At 40.3% G+C, this 15,480-nt stretch overlaps 2 protein-coding genes across 19 annotated transcripts in view; one reads left to right on the forward strand and one right to left on the reverse strand.

Moving 5' to 3' along the window:
* The window catches only part of TBC1D12 (TBC1 domain family member 12), a 126,196-nt gene extending 118,625 nt beyond the window's left edge, over positions 1-7,571 (reverse strand). The window contains exons 1-3 of one of the 3 annotated variants that reach the window (XM_073794174.1): positions 7,466-7,571; positions 3,686-3,850; positions 3,196-3,334 (exon numbers count right to left, since the gene is read on the reverse strand). In XM_073794174.1, coding sequence (XP_073650275.1) covers positions 3,196-3,286 — 91 coding nt within the window. In that variant the 5' untranslated portion in view covers positions 3,287-3,334; positions 3,686-3,850; positions 7,466-7,571. Of the gene's footprint in view, positions 1-2,861; positions 2,890-3,195; positions 3,335-3,685; positions 4,216-7,465 lie in introns of those variants that run through there. The other 2 variants (XM_073794175.1, XM_073794176.1) reach the window with 2 other exon arrangements.
* Positions 7,572-7,596: 25 nt separating this feature from the next.
* NOC3L (NOC3 like DNA replication regulator) overlaps positions 7,597-15,480 on the forward strand; it is a 47,688-nt gene continuing 39,804 nt past the window's right edge. For all 16 annotated transcript variants that reach the window (XR_012326976.1, XR_012326980.1, XR_012326979.1 and 13 more), the window contains exons 1-6: positions 7,597-7,752; positions 8,747-8,954; positions 10,400-10,532; positions 11,285-11,442; positions 12,026-12,079; positions 14,264-14,394. Coding sequence is in view for 7 of the 16 variants with exons in the window: in XM_073794170.1 (XP_073650271.1) it covers positions 7,744-7,752; positions 8,747-8,954; positions 10,400-10,532; positions 11,285-11,442; positions 12,026-12,079; positions 14,264-14,394 (693 nt within the window). In the remaining 9 variants the exon portion in view is untranslated. The remainder of the gene's footprint in view (positions 7,753-8,746; positions 8,955-10,399; positions 10,533-11,284; positions 11,443-12,025; positions 12,080-14,263; positions 14,395-15,480) is intronic.

The raw sequence follows: 15,480 nt of genomic DNA on the forward strand, positions 1-15,480 counted from the left end.
ATCAGTGAAAAATATCACACAAACATACACAATTTTAACCAAACAAAACTATTCCTCTGGCAGAGTCTAGCCCATGAGCCTCTAGTTTGTGCCCCTGTGACTGCTCTAAATTCTAGAGAAAAGAGCTGACCATGTCAAAGAAATAAGTAACAGAAAACATCCAGAAGAGCTACAGTAATCAAAATCTACAACAAGCAAATGGGGTATATAAATTTATACCTAGAATTCATCTTAATCTATCAGTTAAATTTAATCCAAAAAACAGTAAATATTAATTGATTATTTGTAGATACAAAGTAATGACCTAAGTGTCTGGGGTTAAAAGATGGAATATGTTACTACTTCTGTACTTCGGTATTTAGTTCTCAGTTCGGGTCCCACAAGGTTTTATGAATGGGCAGTTACACAGGTTACAGGTTACAAAATAACCTTTATTGTCCGCTCAGTAGAAAAATCAGTCCCTCATCCTGTCCATGATTTAAATCTCACCTACATGTCCATTCAGCTTTAAACCTATCATAGTCATGTAATGTCCTGTATCCTAAAATTGTCTCTTGTCTATCTATATAAAAATTCTGATTTCTTTAGTCTTTGGTGATAATAACTTGTGTTTGAATTCAAGTGCCTACTCAGGTCCCAGTAAAGATGCTCAATAAATGTTCACTGAACCCAAAACTAATGTTTTTGAAATATGTCCACAAATATTTTGATATTTTCTCTTCAAAAAAGTGAACTCTGGGAATTCCCTGGCAGTCCAGTGGTTAGAAATCCACGCTTTCACTGCTGAGGGCATAGGTTCAATCCCTGGTCGGGGAACTAAGATCCCACAAGACACACAGCGCAGCCAAAAAAAAAAGAAAAAAGTGAACTCTAACTCCCCTATCATTAGGAGTGGTCTGAATTAAGTGACTCACTTTTAATAAACTGAACAGTGGAAGTGATGACTTCCAAGACTAGATCTTAAAAAGGCAGAGTTTTCTTCTTGCTCTCTCTTGGATAACTTGCTCTGGGGGAAGCCAGTTGCTGTGTCATGAAGACATTCAAGCAGCCCTATGGTAGTGAGAAACCGAAGCTTGCTGCCAACAGCCAGTAAGGAACTGATGCTTCTTGCCAAGAGCCATATGAGTGAGCCATCTTAGAAGTTAATCCTTGAGCCTCAGTAAAGTCTTCATACGACTGCAGCCTTGACCAACAGCTAGATTGCAACTTCCAGAACCAGAACCGTCCTGATAAACCACTCCTAAACTCCAGACCCACAGACACTATGTGAAATAATAAATGTTTATTATTGTTTTAAGTTGTTAACTTCTAGGGTAATTTGTTAAGCAGAAATAGATAACTCATACGCCTACTGAAATTATCATCATGTTATGACATACACACGTCTTATGTCTAAAACCTAGCTGTTTTGGAGCCTCTTTCACTTACCTTCTTCCCCTCCTCCACTTCCCATTTTTGCCACCTCCAGAAGCCACCCATTCCCCTTTTTCTGATATTAAAAAGTCCTAAATAGAATATTAAAAAGTCATTTTGCTCCTAATGGGCCCAAGAGAGGGATTGCTCAGGGTCAGATCTTTATCTTCTTTCTAATGTGACAGATGTTGGAGGAGATATTTTGGATCATCCAGACCTCTCATCAATCTATTCATAAATATCCACTTAGTTCAGTTATGTATCCATTTATTTACCCGAGAGGATTTTAATTATAATCAGCAGTGTCAGCTTGGAAAATGAAGGAAAGCAATCAGAAGCATAAATGCCACCTAAACAGGTCTTTGGAGTGTATGTGGATATGCCCATAAGTGGAAGTATTTTCAGACTTGTGACCAGGGGAAGGACTTGACCTTTGGTGATAGATGGAGTAGAAAATATTACAATAGGCAGGGGTAGCATTGTGAGAGGTGTGAAAATGATATACAGGATACCTTAGATGTTAGTTTCATTCTATAGTCTCTTCCCTGCTCAGTATACTTCCCAGCAGCTTTAGCACAGAGGCTGAGACAATGTGTCCTTGTTTTACAGAATATTGTTTTACAGAGAGCTCCTAGCAGAGTCTGGTACAGAGAGGAGAGGGAGCAACTATTGCTGCCAAAGGGAGTATCAGAAACTGGACATGACTTTGTGCATGGAAACTACTTCCCCTTCCCCACAGATTTTTGAAAGCAATGAATAAATAAAGAGTGGCTCTGAACAGCCAATGCAAGTAAAGAAAGAGGAAATGTCAGGTCTTAGAAGTTTATCAACAAAAGTCTTAAATAAAAAAGAACACATATCACAGTCCTAGGAAAATCCCTCTTTAATTGTTTCCTCATCTATATTATTGCAGATTAGAGAAAAAAAGCTTAAGGCATTTGACCTCTTTTGCTGAAAACCACTCCCACTGGTGGGACTGGCATCTTATTACACTTCTCACCTGATACAACAATGACTTGACTACACTATAGTATCTAATCCTCAGATTTATTAACTTTAAAATGGAGCCAATATTTATCTCATAAGATTATTGAGGATAAAGTAAGATAATTATATTTAGGGAAATATAAAAAGTGCTTCATAAGTGATAATTGTCTTAGGTTGGGGGTCCCCGAATCTGACCCTGAGTCAAGGTGTTATGAGTTGAATTGTGTGCCCCATAAAAGATATTAAAATTCGCATCCCTGGTACCTATAAATGTGACCTTATTTGGAAATAGGGTCTTTGCACATGTAATTAAAGTTGTGATATGGTCATCAGACTGGGTTCTTGATCCAATATAACCAGTGTTCTTATATGAGGGGAAGACGGCCACGTGAAGACACAGAGACACAGGGAGAATGCTATGTAAAGATGGAGGCAGAGACTGGAGTGACGCATTTACAAACCAAAGAATGCCATGGGTCGTCAGCCATCACCAGAAGCTAGGAGAGATGCATGGAAGAGACTTTTCCTCAGAGCCCTGAAGAGGAACCAATCGCACCAACACCTTTACTGTATTTCCAACTTCTGGCCTCCAGAACTGTGAGAGAATAAACTTCTGTTGTTTTAAGCCACACAATTTATGGTACTTTGTCACAGCAGCTCCAGGAAACTAATACACAAGGATTTGAGAGTATGTGGTTTATCTTGAAGGAGAGACCTGGAACCACTGATAGCAGAGTGGGGAAGTGAGACTGGGGAGAGAAGGCCAGTAACAGAGTGGGCTGATGGGTAAGTTACCTCTGCAGGTGGGGCTCAGCCCTTCTGTAGACTCCTGGAGACAATGTGGAAGATGCCTCCGAGTTGTCCTGCTTCTCAGGAGTGAGGACATTGGTATACTTATTAGTATAAATGTTGGTATATTAGTGTGCTATGGCCGCTGTAACAAATCACAAATTTGGTGGCTGAAAACAACAGAAACTTATTCTCTCACAGGTCTAGGCGTCAGAAGTCCGAAATCAGTATCCCTGGAATCATGCAGTCAGCAGGGTCACCCTCCCTCTAGAGGCTCTAGGGGAGAATCTGCTCCTTGCCTCTTCCCCCTTCTGATGGCTGCTGGCACTCCTTGACTTGTTGCTACATCACTACACTCTCTGCCTCTGTGGCAACGTCTTCTCCTCTTCTGTGTGAAATCTCTCTCTGCCTAGCCCGTAAGAATACATGTGATTGCATTTAGGGCCCACCTGGACACTCAAGAATCATCTCCCCATCCCAAGATCCTTAATCATACCTTTGGCTCTACAACATAAAATTCAACAGTTTCAGGGCCTGATGTCTTCAGAGGACATTTTCCAGCCTGCCACAGGTGGTATATGTATATATCCTTCAGCTTCCATTTGTCATTGGTTGAAGGCTGCTCTCAGGGGTGAAAATTCCTCAGCACTTCTGTCCTGTCCTGCAGGGGTTGAGAAAAACTCAGGTGAAAAGTTACAAGTCCTTGCAGAGGACTTCTTTCCGGCATGTATGGAGGAAGTGCTGAGAGGATGTCAATGGGATGACAACAACAACATCTGCTACGTTATTATTTTTTGTTATTATTTAGGTTTTTGGTTAATTTTAAATTGAATAATTAATCATTAATTCTAATTATGGTTATCAGCTATTTTAGCCTATTTTCTGATGACACACAATATAAATTATTTGCACTATCTGAACTTAGAAAATATTATCCCACCTACCTGAACTTTGTCATTTCTACAAGGGTCCACTTAAATATATATTGCTCTGTCCTTTCCTCCAAAGCAGCTTTCTTTTATTGTTTTTCTTTTTTCAGCACCTGTGCAATCTCTTATTAATCTCTATTTGGTCATGCATAATTATCTTTCTCAACTATATATATATATTCCTCAACTATATTTTAGCATTGACGAAGGTAGAGGAATGACATGTATATTTTCAAATTCTTGATGCTGGGATTTTGGAGACTTATAATTATAATCTGGTACCTTTAGTAATTTTTCATAAGGAAATACGAAGCATCTACTTTGAACATATTACATGCTTTTAGTTTCTTCAAGGTCCCTTCTTATAACATATACATTATCTTGTGGGACAGGAAACTCTGAAGCCTTATTGTACTTTGCCCACTTAGTGACAGTTTTCAAACCAGTTTGTTTATAGAAAACAGAACTGTAATATGGTGAATGGCCGAGAAATTCCTGGCTTATTTCTAAAGATCTCTGGAATATCAGGATTCTGGATGTGAGTAAATGAATGAAATAGGCAACGTTGGAAGAGGTACAAGTGAAAAATATAGTATCATTTTGAACATGGTGATCTGAAGTTCCATGGTTATCTTCTGGAGATGTCCAGGAGGTAGGTGGTTACATGACTGAAGCTTGAGGGAGAGATATGGACCGGATGAAAGATTTAGGAATCTCTTTGCATTAGGTAGATGGATGAGATCACACCAGAAGAGCAAGTAGAACATAAAGAGAAGTAGAAAAGTGGGCCTGGTACTTCCCTGGTGGTGCAGTGGTAAAGAATCCTCCTGCCAATGCAGGGGACATGGGTTCGAGCCCTAGTCCGGGAAGATCCCACATGCCATGGAGCAACTAAGCCCGTGCACCACAACTACTGAGCCTGCACTCTAGAGACCATGAGCCACAACTACTGAGCCCGTGAGCCACAACTACTGAAGCCCACACACCTAGAGCCCGTACTCCGCAATAAGAGAAGCCACCGCAATGAGAAGCCCGCGCACCGCAACGAAGAGTAGCCCCCGCTCGTTGCAGCTAGAGAAAGCCTGCGCGCAGCAACGAAGTTCCAACGCAGCCAAAAATAAATAAATTAAAAAAAAAACTTAATAATTGTGTCTGAGATAAAAAAAAAAGTGGGCCAACAGTGGAACCCTGAGAGTCATCTACATTGAAGAGGCAGGAGGAAGAAAGAATGGAAGTAGGAGAACCTGGGGAAGAGGCTGTTAAGGGAGCCAAGGGAGTCAAAATTCTAATGTGAGAAAGGAAAAATGCAGCAGAGAGATCTAATAAAGTTAAAAAAAGAAAAAAAATGATGTAATTCTGTGCACACTTAAAAAAAATTCACAACAACTTGGAGGTTCTTGGTGATCTTAATGAGAGCAGTTTCAGTGGAATGTTATGGGCAGAGTTTCAAAAGGGCTCACAGGAAACTCTGGGTATGATACCTGTGAAGCTACTTTGGGGTAGTCCAGTGACCCCCTCTTAGCTCAAGTGTCCAGGAAAGCTATGGAAGATCCAAGAGGATCTAGAGCCCAAACTGAGCTTAGCAGTGATTTGAGTGAATGGGAAATGACACAAAGCTGGGGACGACATAACTGAGAAACCAGAAGATTACATTAGTAGGAATCATGTAAACTTCCATTTGTTAAGTTTGCGTTTAAATAACAGATTGCTCAAAATCAAGGTGGGAGAGATTTAGCTTGGCAACAACTGTTTAAAAATGATCCAAAGATTTTTGGTTGATTATAAACTTAAAACGGGCCAAGAGTATAACTTAATTCTTAAAAAGGCTAGTACAGGCTTGGGCTGTGATAACAGAGAAGAGGAAGTGGAGATAAAACTAGTTTTTGCAGTTTTTGTTTTTTTCTAAGTAAAGACAAACAGGGAAGGAGGAAAATAAAAAAGAAATTAAAAGGAGATGGAGTCATTAGGAAAAAAATTAAGGACGGAAGAGATTTCAGTATATTTATTGGCCAAGGGTAAAGATCCATTAGGGAGAGAAAGAATACAGGAGAAAAGGGATAATTAGCGATACATGGAGTCCGATGAAGCTGGGAGAAGTTGGTTTTGAATGGAAATGGGGATGCCTCACCCTTGGAGAGACTGGATGGAAGGCTGAAAGGATGGGAGTGACCACAGATAAGCTGTTATGTTTGGGAAGGAATTCAGCCACTTGGGAAGAGTACAGGATAATGTTCTCAGTTTGCTTGATGAAGTAATATTCCAGTGGGATAGGTTCTGCTGTTTCTGAGAGTGTGTGTAAAGAAGACAGAGCAATGGGGAAATTGGGGAAGTTGGAAGGGAGGGTAAGAAGAGTTCTGGATAGAATGGGATTCTTGATCTTTGAAGGGGGATCCAGAAATTGGCAGGTTTCCTCTCAGTCTCTATAAGATCAACACCCACTAGGGAGGTCAGATTCTTTGGAGCCTCTGCTGGCTTTTCCCCTCTGGCTCAGGACTGCTAGGCCAGACTCTGTCAGGGATGTGCTCAGAATCACAGACTTAAAAAAAAAAAAAATCTTAAGTGGAATTTTAAAATTTATTCATGAAAAGAAGTCTTTGAGAGACAATCATTTTGAAAAACATACTCTTATTCTTGCAATGTCTAAATTGTCCTGTTAAAACTCATGACTGGCGGAATTACTAAGCAGACAGTATAATTTACAGAAAAGTAATAGTTGTAAGATACTGAAATGCAGATGAATCTCACTGGTATAACTCTTAATCAGACAGTGGTTAAAATTAAGGCAAAAAGTGTTTCAAAATAAAACATTAAGAATCATGGACTTTTCAATATCCTGGTTGTTATATCATAGCTTTGCAAGATGTTACCTTTGGGAGGAACTGGCTAAAGGATATACGGGATCTCTATTATATTTTATAACTGCATGGAAATTTACAATTGTCTCAAAATAAAAAATTTAATTAAGAAAAAAAAGAATCATAGACTTTTGAGTGTCGAAAGGTCATGAGAAATCATTAGCCGTTCGACAAACGCGCCCAGAGAGCTTGTCGAAGGCCAGGAGAGGGGCGGGTACTACACGAAAGGAATAAGCTCTTCTCTGTCCTCACGACTTTACGTGAGGAAAGCTGACTACAAAACTCAGCATCTATAAAAGAAAGATGAGACGAGCTACATCCTACAACAAGCTAAACATGAGGAGACGTACAAAATGAAGACAGGGATTGAAAAAAACAAGTCTTTTCGTTCTGAGGGGAGAAGCCCGATTTCCTTAAGAATTTCAAAGAAACAGAGCAAGAGTCAAAGATTCAAAGACCCTGTGAGGTGAACCCCACCCTAGGACCATTCACCTTTGGCGATTCCCGGTTCCGTGTGTGCTCACGCGCGCGCACGCCGCGCCGCCGCCGACCCAGGGACGCGAGAACGTTACCGCGAAAGGGCGCGTGCCCGCTCCTGTCTACGGAAGTCCCGCCCCCATTTCCGGCGGCGGAGGGTGGGAAGTGGCTAGGAGCCCCTTCCGGCTAGAGCAGTGACGCTGGTTTCGCACGTGTGTTTCTTCTTCGGAATTCCCGGATTACCCCTGCCCCTGGTGAATTGGTCGGGCCTGGGTTCCCCTGCAGATTAAAGGATGAAGGCGGTAAGTGTCCTTAGAAGCCCGGTCCCCGCGGATTATGGCCCCTTTGGCTCACAGAGTCGCTCCCTGGTGCAGCCTTTCGGCGGTTCTCGCCCTTGTATGGGGGGCTGTGGCCTAGATTAGGGGGTCCCTCCTGGCTCTAAGTGCTGTCAGCGTCCCCTCCCTTAGACCTGGCTCCTTTTTCATCGCCCGGTGTGCGCGCTTGGCTTCAAGGGACCGCAGTGAGACTAGCACGGAGTCTTGAGTTCATACATAGGATGTCAGATTTGAAGGGTTCTACAAGACCATCTTCTGAACCCGTTATTTCACAGATGAGAAGCAGGGTCCTGCCTTCAATGAGCTTATGAGTTGTGGGACCTGAAATAAGTCCGTTTTTTTCTCCCTAAAGGGTAGGAGATAAAAAAGCGAGTAATTTCTGAGTGAGAGGTCACCAGCAAGAGAGTTGTAATCCACATACCCGAATTCAGTTTTGCTTTCCTTAGTTTAAGGGTCTTTGACAAATCACATAAACTCTTTAAGCCGTAGCTTCCCCAGTAATATGAGGATAACAGCTGTCGCTACTTGACTAGGCTGTTGGCGGTAATATGTTAGAGCACTTTGTAAACAAGTAAAGCGATATGTAAACGTCAGTTATTGTGAAATACAGCCAGCATTTTGCTCTTATTATGCCAAACTACAGGCGTTAAGCTAGCCTTGAATAACCGTTTACCACTAGCTTAGTGGTTCTTCACCTTTTTTGGAGTCTTAGACTCCTTTGAGCATCTGTGGATTCTGGTCACAGGAAGACCCTCCTGTTGAATAACTGATGATCTAGTGCCATTCTGTAGGATTAATGCCATAGTGTGGTTTTAGCTTTTATATCCAAGACCCATGGCTGTGAGACATTAAAATTGTGGAATTGGTCTAATGAAATTTTATAATCAATTCTCTTTAACCTGATTTTAAAAATAATTTAAATTTCTGGATATGCAGTGCTTCTTCTGTTGTTGTTTTCTAGAGAAGAAATAAAAAACAAGTCCCAAGCTTTCGGAAGTTGCTAAAAACTAGTAAAGTCAAACTTGAAAACAAGCTAAAAAACAAACAATTTAAACAACAAAGCACTCTCAAGAAGTACCGAAAAGAACAGAGGAAACTAAGACAAGCTGTAAAAGATGCTGTGTCTAAGAAACCTATTCCATTGGAGGACCCAAAGGAAAAACGACCAGGTAATTGTGAAAACATTCATGTGTTCCAGTTTCCATTGATTTGTTTTAAAATGTTCTTCATGGAATAACTTTGCTTTCTAGTAATCACTCTTCTTGTTCTCAGGTCTTCCTACGAGTAGGTAAGGATCGTAGTCTTATATGCTTTATCACAATTAGTATGAGAAAACATTTCAGTACAATATTCACAGTGAGAAAGAGCTAGACTCGCCTTTCAGTTCGTCTAGAAAGCAGATCTGAAGATACAATACATACTTGGGAAAACAGACTCAGAGTAGCAAATGTAAATAATTGTTGGGCATGCCAGTGCTGCCACTTTTCCGTTCACTGGCAGTTAGCTAAGGTAAGAACATTGCTTTTCTCTGGTGCATTCTTCACAGTATTGCTAAGTTTCACTTAGTTTTCTAAACTTCTGGCTTTCTTTTCACTTGGAAACTTGGAGTGAAATTAAGCTGTAATTGTCAGGGTTATTCTTTTGTAAACCTGTTCAAAAATTCCCAAGTACTCAAAAAACAGGTAAGGAATATGACCATTTTGAGTCAGACCAGTTTTTCTACAGGGTTACTCATACTTTCAGGGAATTCATATTTGGCTATATCTGACTATTCATTCTTCCCATGCCCATCTCATTCTCTTATCCTGACCTATTTAGTTTGATCCCTTGGCAACACGTTATTGTGATGTATAAAAGGTCATGGGACTGGAAGTCAGGAAACTTGAACTTTTCTCTTAATTTTGTTGCTTACTAGCAGTGTGGCCTTAGTCCGTCACTTAATCTCCAGGTACTTCATCTATTTAAAAAACAAAAATGCATTGGTTGAGTTAGATGTTTTTAAAGATCTATGTAAATTTCAGAAGAATTTAAAAAGCATGATGTGTTAGTAATTACATTTTAAAAATAGAAGCAAAAGATTTCTTCATTCTTATATGTTGAGCATCTAAATGAAGTCTCTCAGGCAGTTGGATATAAGAGTATAATGTTCAAGTGAAAGATCTGGGTTAGAGAGAATAGTTTTTGGAATTATCAACATGTAGATGGTAATCAAAGCCTTAGGCTTGGGTAAAATCACCATGGAGACTGTGTAGCATGAAAATAAGAGAACCTAGAACAGAATTTTAAGGAACCCAGCATTTAAGAACTGGGTGATCTCAAATGCTCTGAAGGACATTGCAGAATGTGTGGACACACTTATTTTTTGGTTGTTACAGTGACCTAAGAATGCTCCTGGCATTTAGATTTCAGGGGTCAGAGATGCTGGCATTTTGCCTAGCCCAGGACACCCAAGTACAACAAAGAATTGTCCTGCCCAGCGTATCAGTAGTGCTCCCGTTTAGAAACACTGGGCTAAGGTGTTAGTAAAGCACATGCTTTTCCTATCATAGACACAAAAATGCAGCGTTCTACATTTCTAATACTTGTTTCTGATTTCTTGTTGTTGTTGGAACAGGTAAAAGGATTGAGAGGGAAGAGGAAGAAGAGGAGGAAGCCCTTCCTTTAGATATGATGGATGAAGATGACTTACAGTTAATGAAGGATTTAGGGCAAAGAGCGTCTTTTCTAACGAGAGATCTTTCTTCTAGGTAATACTTCATTTAGATTATAGTCATTCACATCCTTTCAGTGCTAAAAACTTGGTTCTGAATTTTACTTAGGTGGTTAGTGCAAGATGCTGCTCATCTCTGAACACAGTGTTTACAAAGAGTAAACCCTATTCAGTCTATTTCCTAAATAAGGTTAGTTCATAAATAAAACAAGCTGATTTTATTTAGTGTATATCTTTATTTCTTTTGAGTTTGAATAGTGAAGTGGAGTGAATGGGTGAAGTATGCTGTTCTTTGTTTGAGGCAGAGCAGTCCTGAGTTCTTTATGGCCATGTTACACATGCCTCAGTCCTTGTTACCCTATTAGGTACATATTATTCCCTTTTACAGAGAGGAAACTAATGCTTTCCCATTGTCACAAGTAGTGGATCTGAAATTTAAACTTAGATACTTCTAAGTCAAAAGTCCATGCTATGTTGTGACAGTTTTGGGGAAAGTAAAATAGCATGATGTCACCCTTGGCTCTGTGGAATATTCTTCAAAGAAAAATCTGCTGTAACTTTCACCTTGTTTTGCCCCTAAAGGGAAAACTAAGTGTAGCCATAGTTTGGGTCTTTATGGTTGGCCATACAATTCATTTATTCATTTACTGTACAAATGCCTGGTCTAGATGCTAATATCTATATGCCTATTAAAGGTTTGGTTAGTGGTTTATTTTTCTGTGCTTTTAAAATGATAGGTCTCTAGGTTCTTTTTTAAATATATTAAAACTAAATTTTTTTTTCTTGTAGTGAGCCTGTTCACGCCAGGAAGCGGAAGCATGAGCATGTTATAGATAAATATGAAAAAATACCAAGAACTCTGCAAACTGCACCAGAGAAGGAACTGATTCACTTACTTCCTATTAAAGATAAAAGTGGTATAATCCCACAGACGAGAGAGAAACCAGGTGATCAGCCCATGTATTAGTTAAAATTTTAGTTCCTTACTAATAATCACGTTCAAAATTTTTTCATTCAATATTTATTTTAACTTTTACCCATATTTACAAAAGGGGATAGCTACAGTTAGTCATAGAGCAAACTTGATGATTTTGGCTGGAAATACAGATGGTTATCTCAGGTGCCCATTGTACTATGAGTACAGCTGAAGCCACAAGGTTAAGGTGATTCTTTTCAGAGTATTTCATTCTGTTGTTTCTAAAATTAGAGCATATTAGTCATCCTTTTTTAGCCTTTTTTTCCTTACATGTATTTTTTGTGAAATAAAACGCACACAAAAGTCTAGAAATCAAAGATGTGAAGGTAGGTGGTTTATCACCAAAAGCATACCCATAAAACTACCATCTGGGCAAGAAGGAAGTACTGCCAGCACCCAGAAACTTCCCTATACTCCCCTAAATCACTAATTGCTCCCTCCTGACAAAAGTAACTATTTTCCTGAGTTTTATGGTAATCACTTCCCTGGTTTTCCTTGTGGTTTTACCACTTATGTATATTATCACACTTTTAATATGCATATTTTCCATATAGTTATTGACAGTAACCAAGATGAAGAGGATCAAGAAGAGATGGAACCTGAAGAAGGTAATGGGATGCATCTTTCTAGTTACTAAATTGTTCATTGAGAATTACATTTTTTTACTTAATAGTGAATTAATTTTACATAAAATCTGGAATGTGCATTTTGGAGTACTGGTCATTTCAAGCTCATTTCGAACATTTTCCCACATTTTGAAAGTCTTACTTTGTGTAACTTGAGTCTTTTAAAAAAAAAAAATTATTTTTTATTTAATTTTGGCTGTGTTGGGTCTTTGTTGCTGCACACGGGTTTTCTCTAGTTGTGGCGAGTGGGGGCTACTCTTTGTTGTGGTGCGTGAGCTTCTCATTACAGTGGCTTCTCATTGTGGAGCATGGGCTCTAGGCGCACAGGCTTCAGTAGTTGTGGCATGTGGGCTCAGTAGTTGTGGCTCATGGGCTCTAGAGTGCAGACTCAGTAGCTGTGGTGCACGGCCTTAGTTGCTCCGCAGCATGTGGGATCTTCCCAGACCAGGGCTCGAACACGTGTCCCCTGCATTGGCAGGTGGATTCTCAACCACTGCACCACCAGGGAAGCCCTGTAATTTGATTTTTTGTTGCTTTTATTATGGAAAATTTTATTCAGTTATGTTTGTGATGTCTAGGTATGCATGAAGAATCTTATAAATTGTTACTGTTTTGAATTCTTTTTAATTGTAAAGAAGGACCTACCTACAAATAACTGTTCACTTTTTAGCTTAAATTGTGAAAACGATTCTGTGGTACAAAATTATTTTGGTTCTTTCTTAGACCAATTATACTTTATGTATGTCTGCTTTACAGAACTAAATGTGGGTTCTAAGAGCTAGAACAGTTCTAATCAAAGTTAAACTGAAAGAACGTATTTTATTTATTTTTTAAGATAAATTTATTTATTTAATTTATATATTTTTGGCTGCGTTGGGTCTTCATTGCTGCATGTGGGCTTTCTCTAGTTGCGGCGAGCGGGGGCTACTCCTCATTGCGGTGCACCGGCTTCTCACTGCGGTGGTTTCTCTTGTTGCGGAGCACGGGCTCTAGGCATGCGGGCTTCAGTAGTTGTGGCTCTCAGGCTCTAGAGCACAGGCTCAGTAGTTGTGGCACACGGACTTAGTTGCTCCGCAGCATGTGGGATCTTCCTGGACCAGGCCTCGAACCCATGTCCTCTGCATTGGCAGGCAGATTCTTAACCACTGCGCCACCAGGGAAGCCCTGAATGTATTTTATTGTTTGAAACTATATTGGTTTGGAATTTGTGAGAGAACAAGCTGGTTAAATTTTACTTTCTCTTAGCAAACCATATTAGTGTAAATGAGATTACAGGACAACTGTTAACTGTTTTTAGGCATCCTTCATCAGCTCATTACAGATTATGCTTGTGTGTTTATTAACTCTAATTCCCTGTGAATTTCTTAAGGTGGATGTATTTTTGTGTAGCTCAAAGGACTATAGAGTTGAAAACAAAGGAGCATGTACTTTTAAAAAAACTAAATGAGATTGCTCTTTCCCTTAATTAGTATGAATTATTGTGGGTTTATTAGCACAGTAGTTAAAAATGTGAACTCTTAAGTCAGACTGCCTGGGTTTGAATCCCATTTCTGCCAGGGATATGAGCTTAGGCAAGTTACTTTCTCTTTGCCTCAGTGTATCTACAGAATTGGGTTAATGATAGTACTTGCCTCATGTGATTGTTGAGAGGGTGATATGTAGTAATCTTGGCCCATGGCAAGTGCTTGATAAAAGTTAGCTATCATGATTATTTGTTTTTTATAAATTTATTTATTTTATTTATTATTTTTGGCTGTGTTGGGTCTTCGTTGCTGTGCACAGGCTTTCTCTAGTTGCATGGAGCGAGACCTACTCTTCGTTGTGGTGCATGGGCTTATTGTGGTGGCCTGTCTTGTTGCGGAGCACAGGCTCTAGGCACGCGGGCTCAGTAGTTGCATCACGTGGGCTCAGTAGTTGTGGCTCATGGGCTCTAGAGCACAGGCTCAGTAGTTGTGGTGCATGGACTTATTGCTCTGCAGCACGTGGGATCTTCCCAGATCAGGGCTTGAACCCGTGTCCCCGGCATTGGCAGGCGGGTTCTTAACCGCAGCACCACCAGGGAAGTCCCGATTATTTGTTACTACAAGAAAATTATTTTATTAATTAAGGTTCTTGGATACTTGTAAATAAAGACATGTTTAAGAGGGGAAACCTAATCTGTTTCAGAGATCATTGAAGAACCCATTAAAGAGCTGACGTTAGAAGAACATTTAATTGAGAGGAAGAAGAAACTACAGGAGAAGAAAATGCGTATCGCAGCCTTGGCATCTGCCATATTATCAGATCCAGAAAGTAATGTAAGTATAATTAATTTCCTTAGGCTCTTCATATTATATGGTGTATCAGTCTAATCTTTTAATATTCTTTTGTTAGCTATATGCACACACAGAAAGGAAGAGCATTAACAAAATGTAGTAGCTGAGTTAGAATAAGAGTACACAGGACCTTAGCCTACTCCAAATCTGTAGTCTTAGAAGAGTTACTTAAACATTCTGAGTCTTACTTTCTTCATCTCTAAATGAAGATATTGGACTTAATGTTGTAACTCTAAAAGTGGTTAAGTGTAAAAATTAACAGTACTAGGGAGGAGGAACCAACTTGCAAGTTGCTTGACTGATCTGCAGAGTTATTAAGGAAGGTGGTACACAAAAGCCAGTGAGATTAGTTCAGGAATAATTGTAAGTGGAAAAATTTTTTTCTTTAAATTTATTTACTTATTTATTTTTGGCTGCATTGGGTCTTCGTTGCTGTGCGTGGGCTTTCTCTAGCTGCAGCGAGTGGGGACTACTCTTCATTGCGGTGTGCAGGCTTCTCATTACGGTGGCTTCTCTTGTGGAGCACGGGCTCTACACGCGCGGGCTTCAGTAGTTGTGGTACGTGGGCTCAGTAGCTCCGTGGCACGTGGGATCTTCCCAGACCAGGGCTTGAACCCGTGTCCCCTGCATTGGCAGGCGGATTCATAACCACTGCGCCACCAGGGAAGTCCGGAAAAAGTCTATCTGTTTTAAATAAAGTAGACTGAAGAGTTATAATGAATTATCAGTGAGCCATGGGCATGGGGGTAAAGGTGGTGATAGTTATAACATGTGGGCTCAAGAAACCTGAGGTTCAGTCTTGGCTCTTTTTTTTTGGCGGTACGCGGGCCTCTCACTGTTGTGGCCTCTCCTGTTGTGGAGCACAGGCTCTGGACCTGCAGGCTCAGCAGCCATGGCTCACAGGCCTAGCTGCTCCGCGGCATGTGGGATCTTCCCAGACTGGGGCACGAACCTGTGTCCCCTGCATCGGCAGGCAGACTCTCAACCACTGCGCCACCAGGGAAGCCCCTTGGCTCTTTTAAGTACTATCTGTTAGACTTTGGGAAAGTCGTTTTACTCAAGCTCATT

Source organism: Tursiops truncatus, chromosome 16 (assembly GCF_011762595.2).
Source record: "Tursiops truncatus isolate mTurTru1 chromosome 16, mTurTru1.mat.Y, whole genome shotgun sequence".
Classification (NCBI taxonomy): domain Eukaryota; kingdom Metazoa; phylum Chordata; class Mammalia; order Artiodactyla; family Delphinidae; genus Tursiops; species Tursiops truncatus.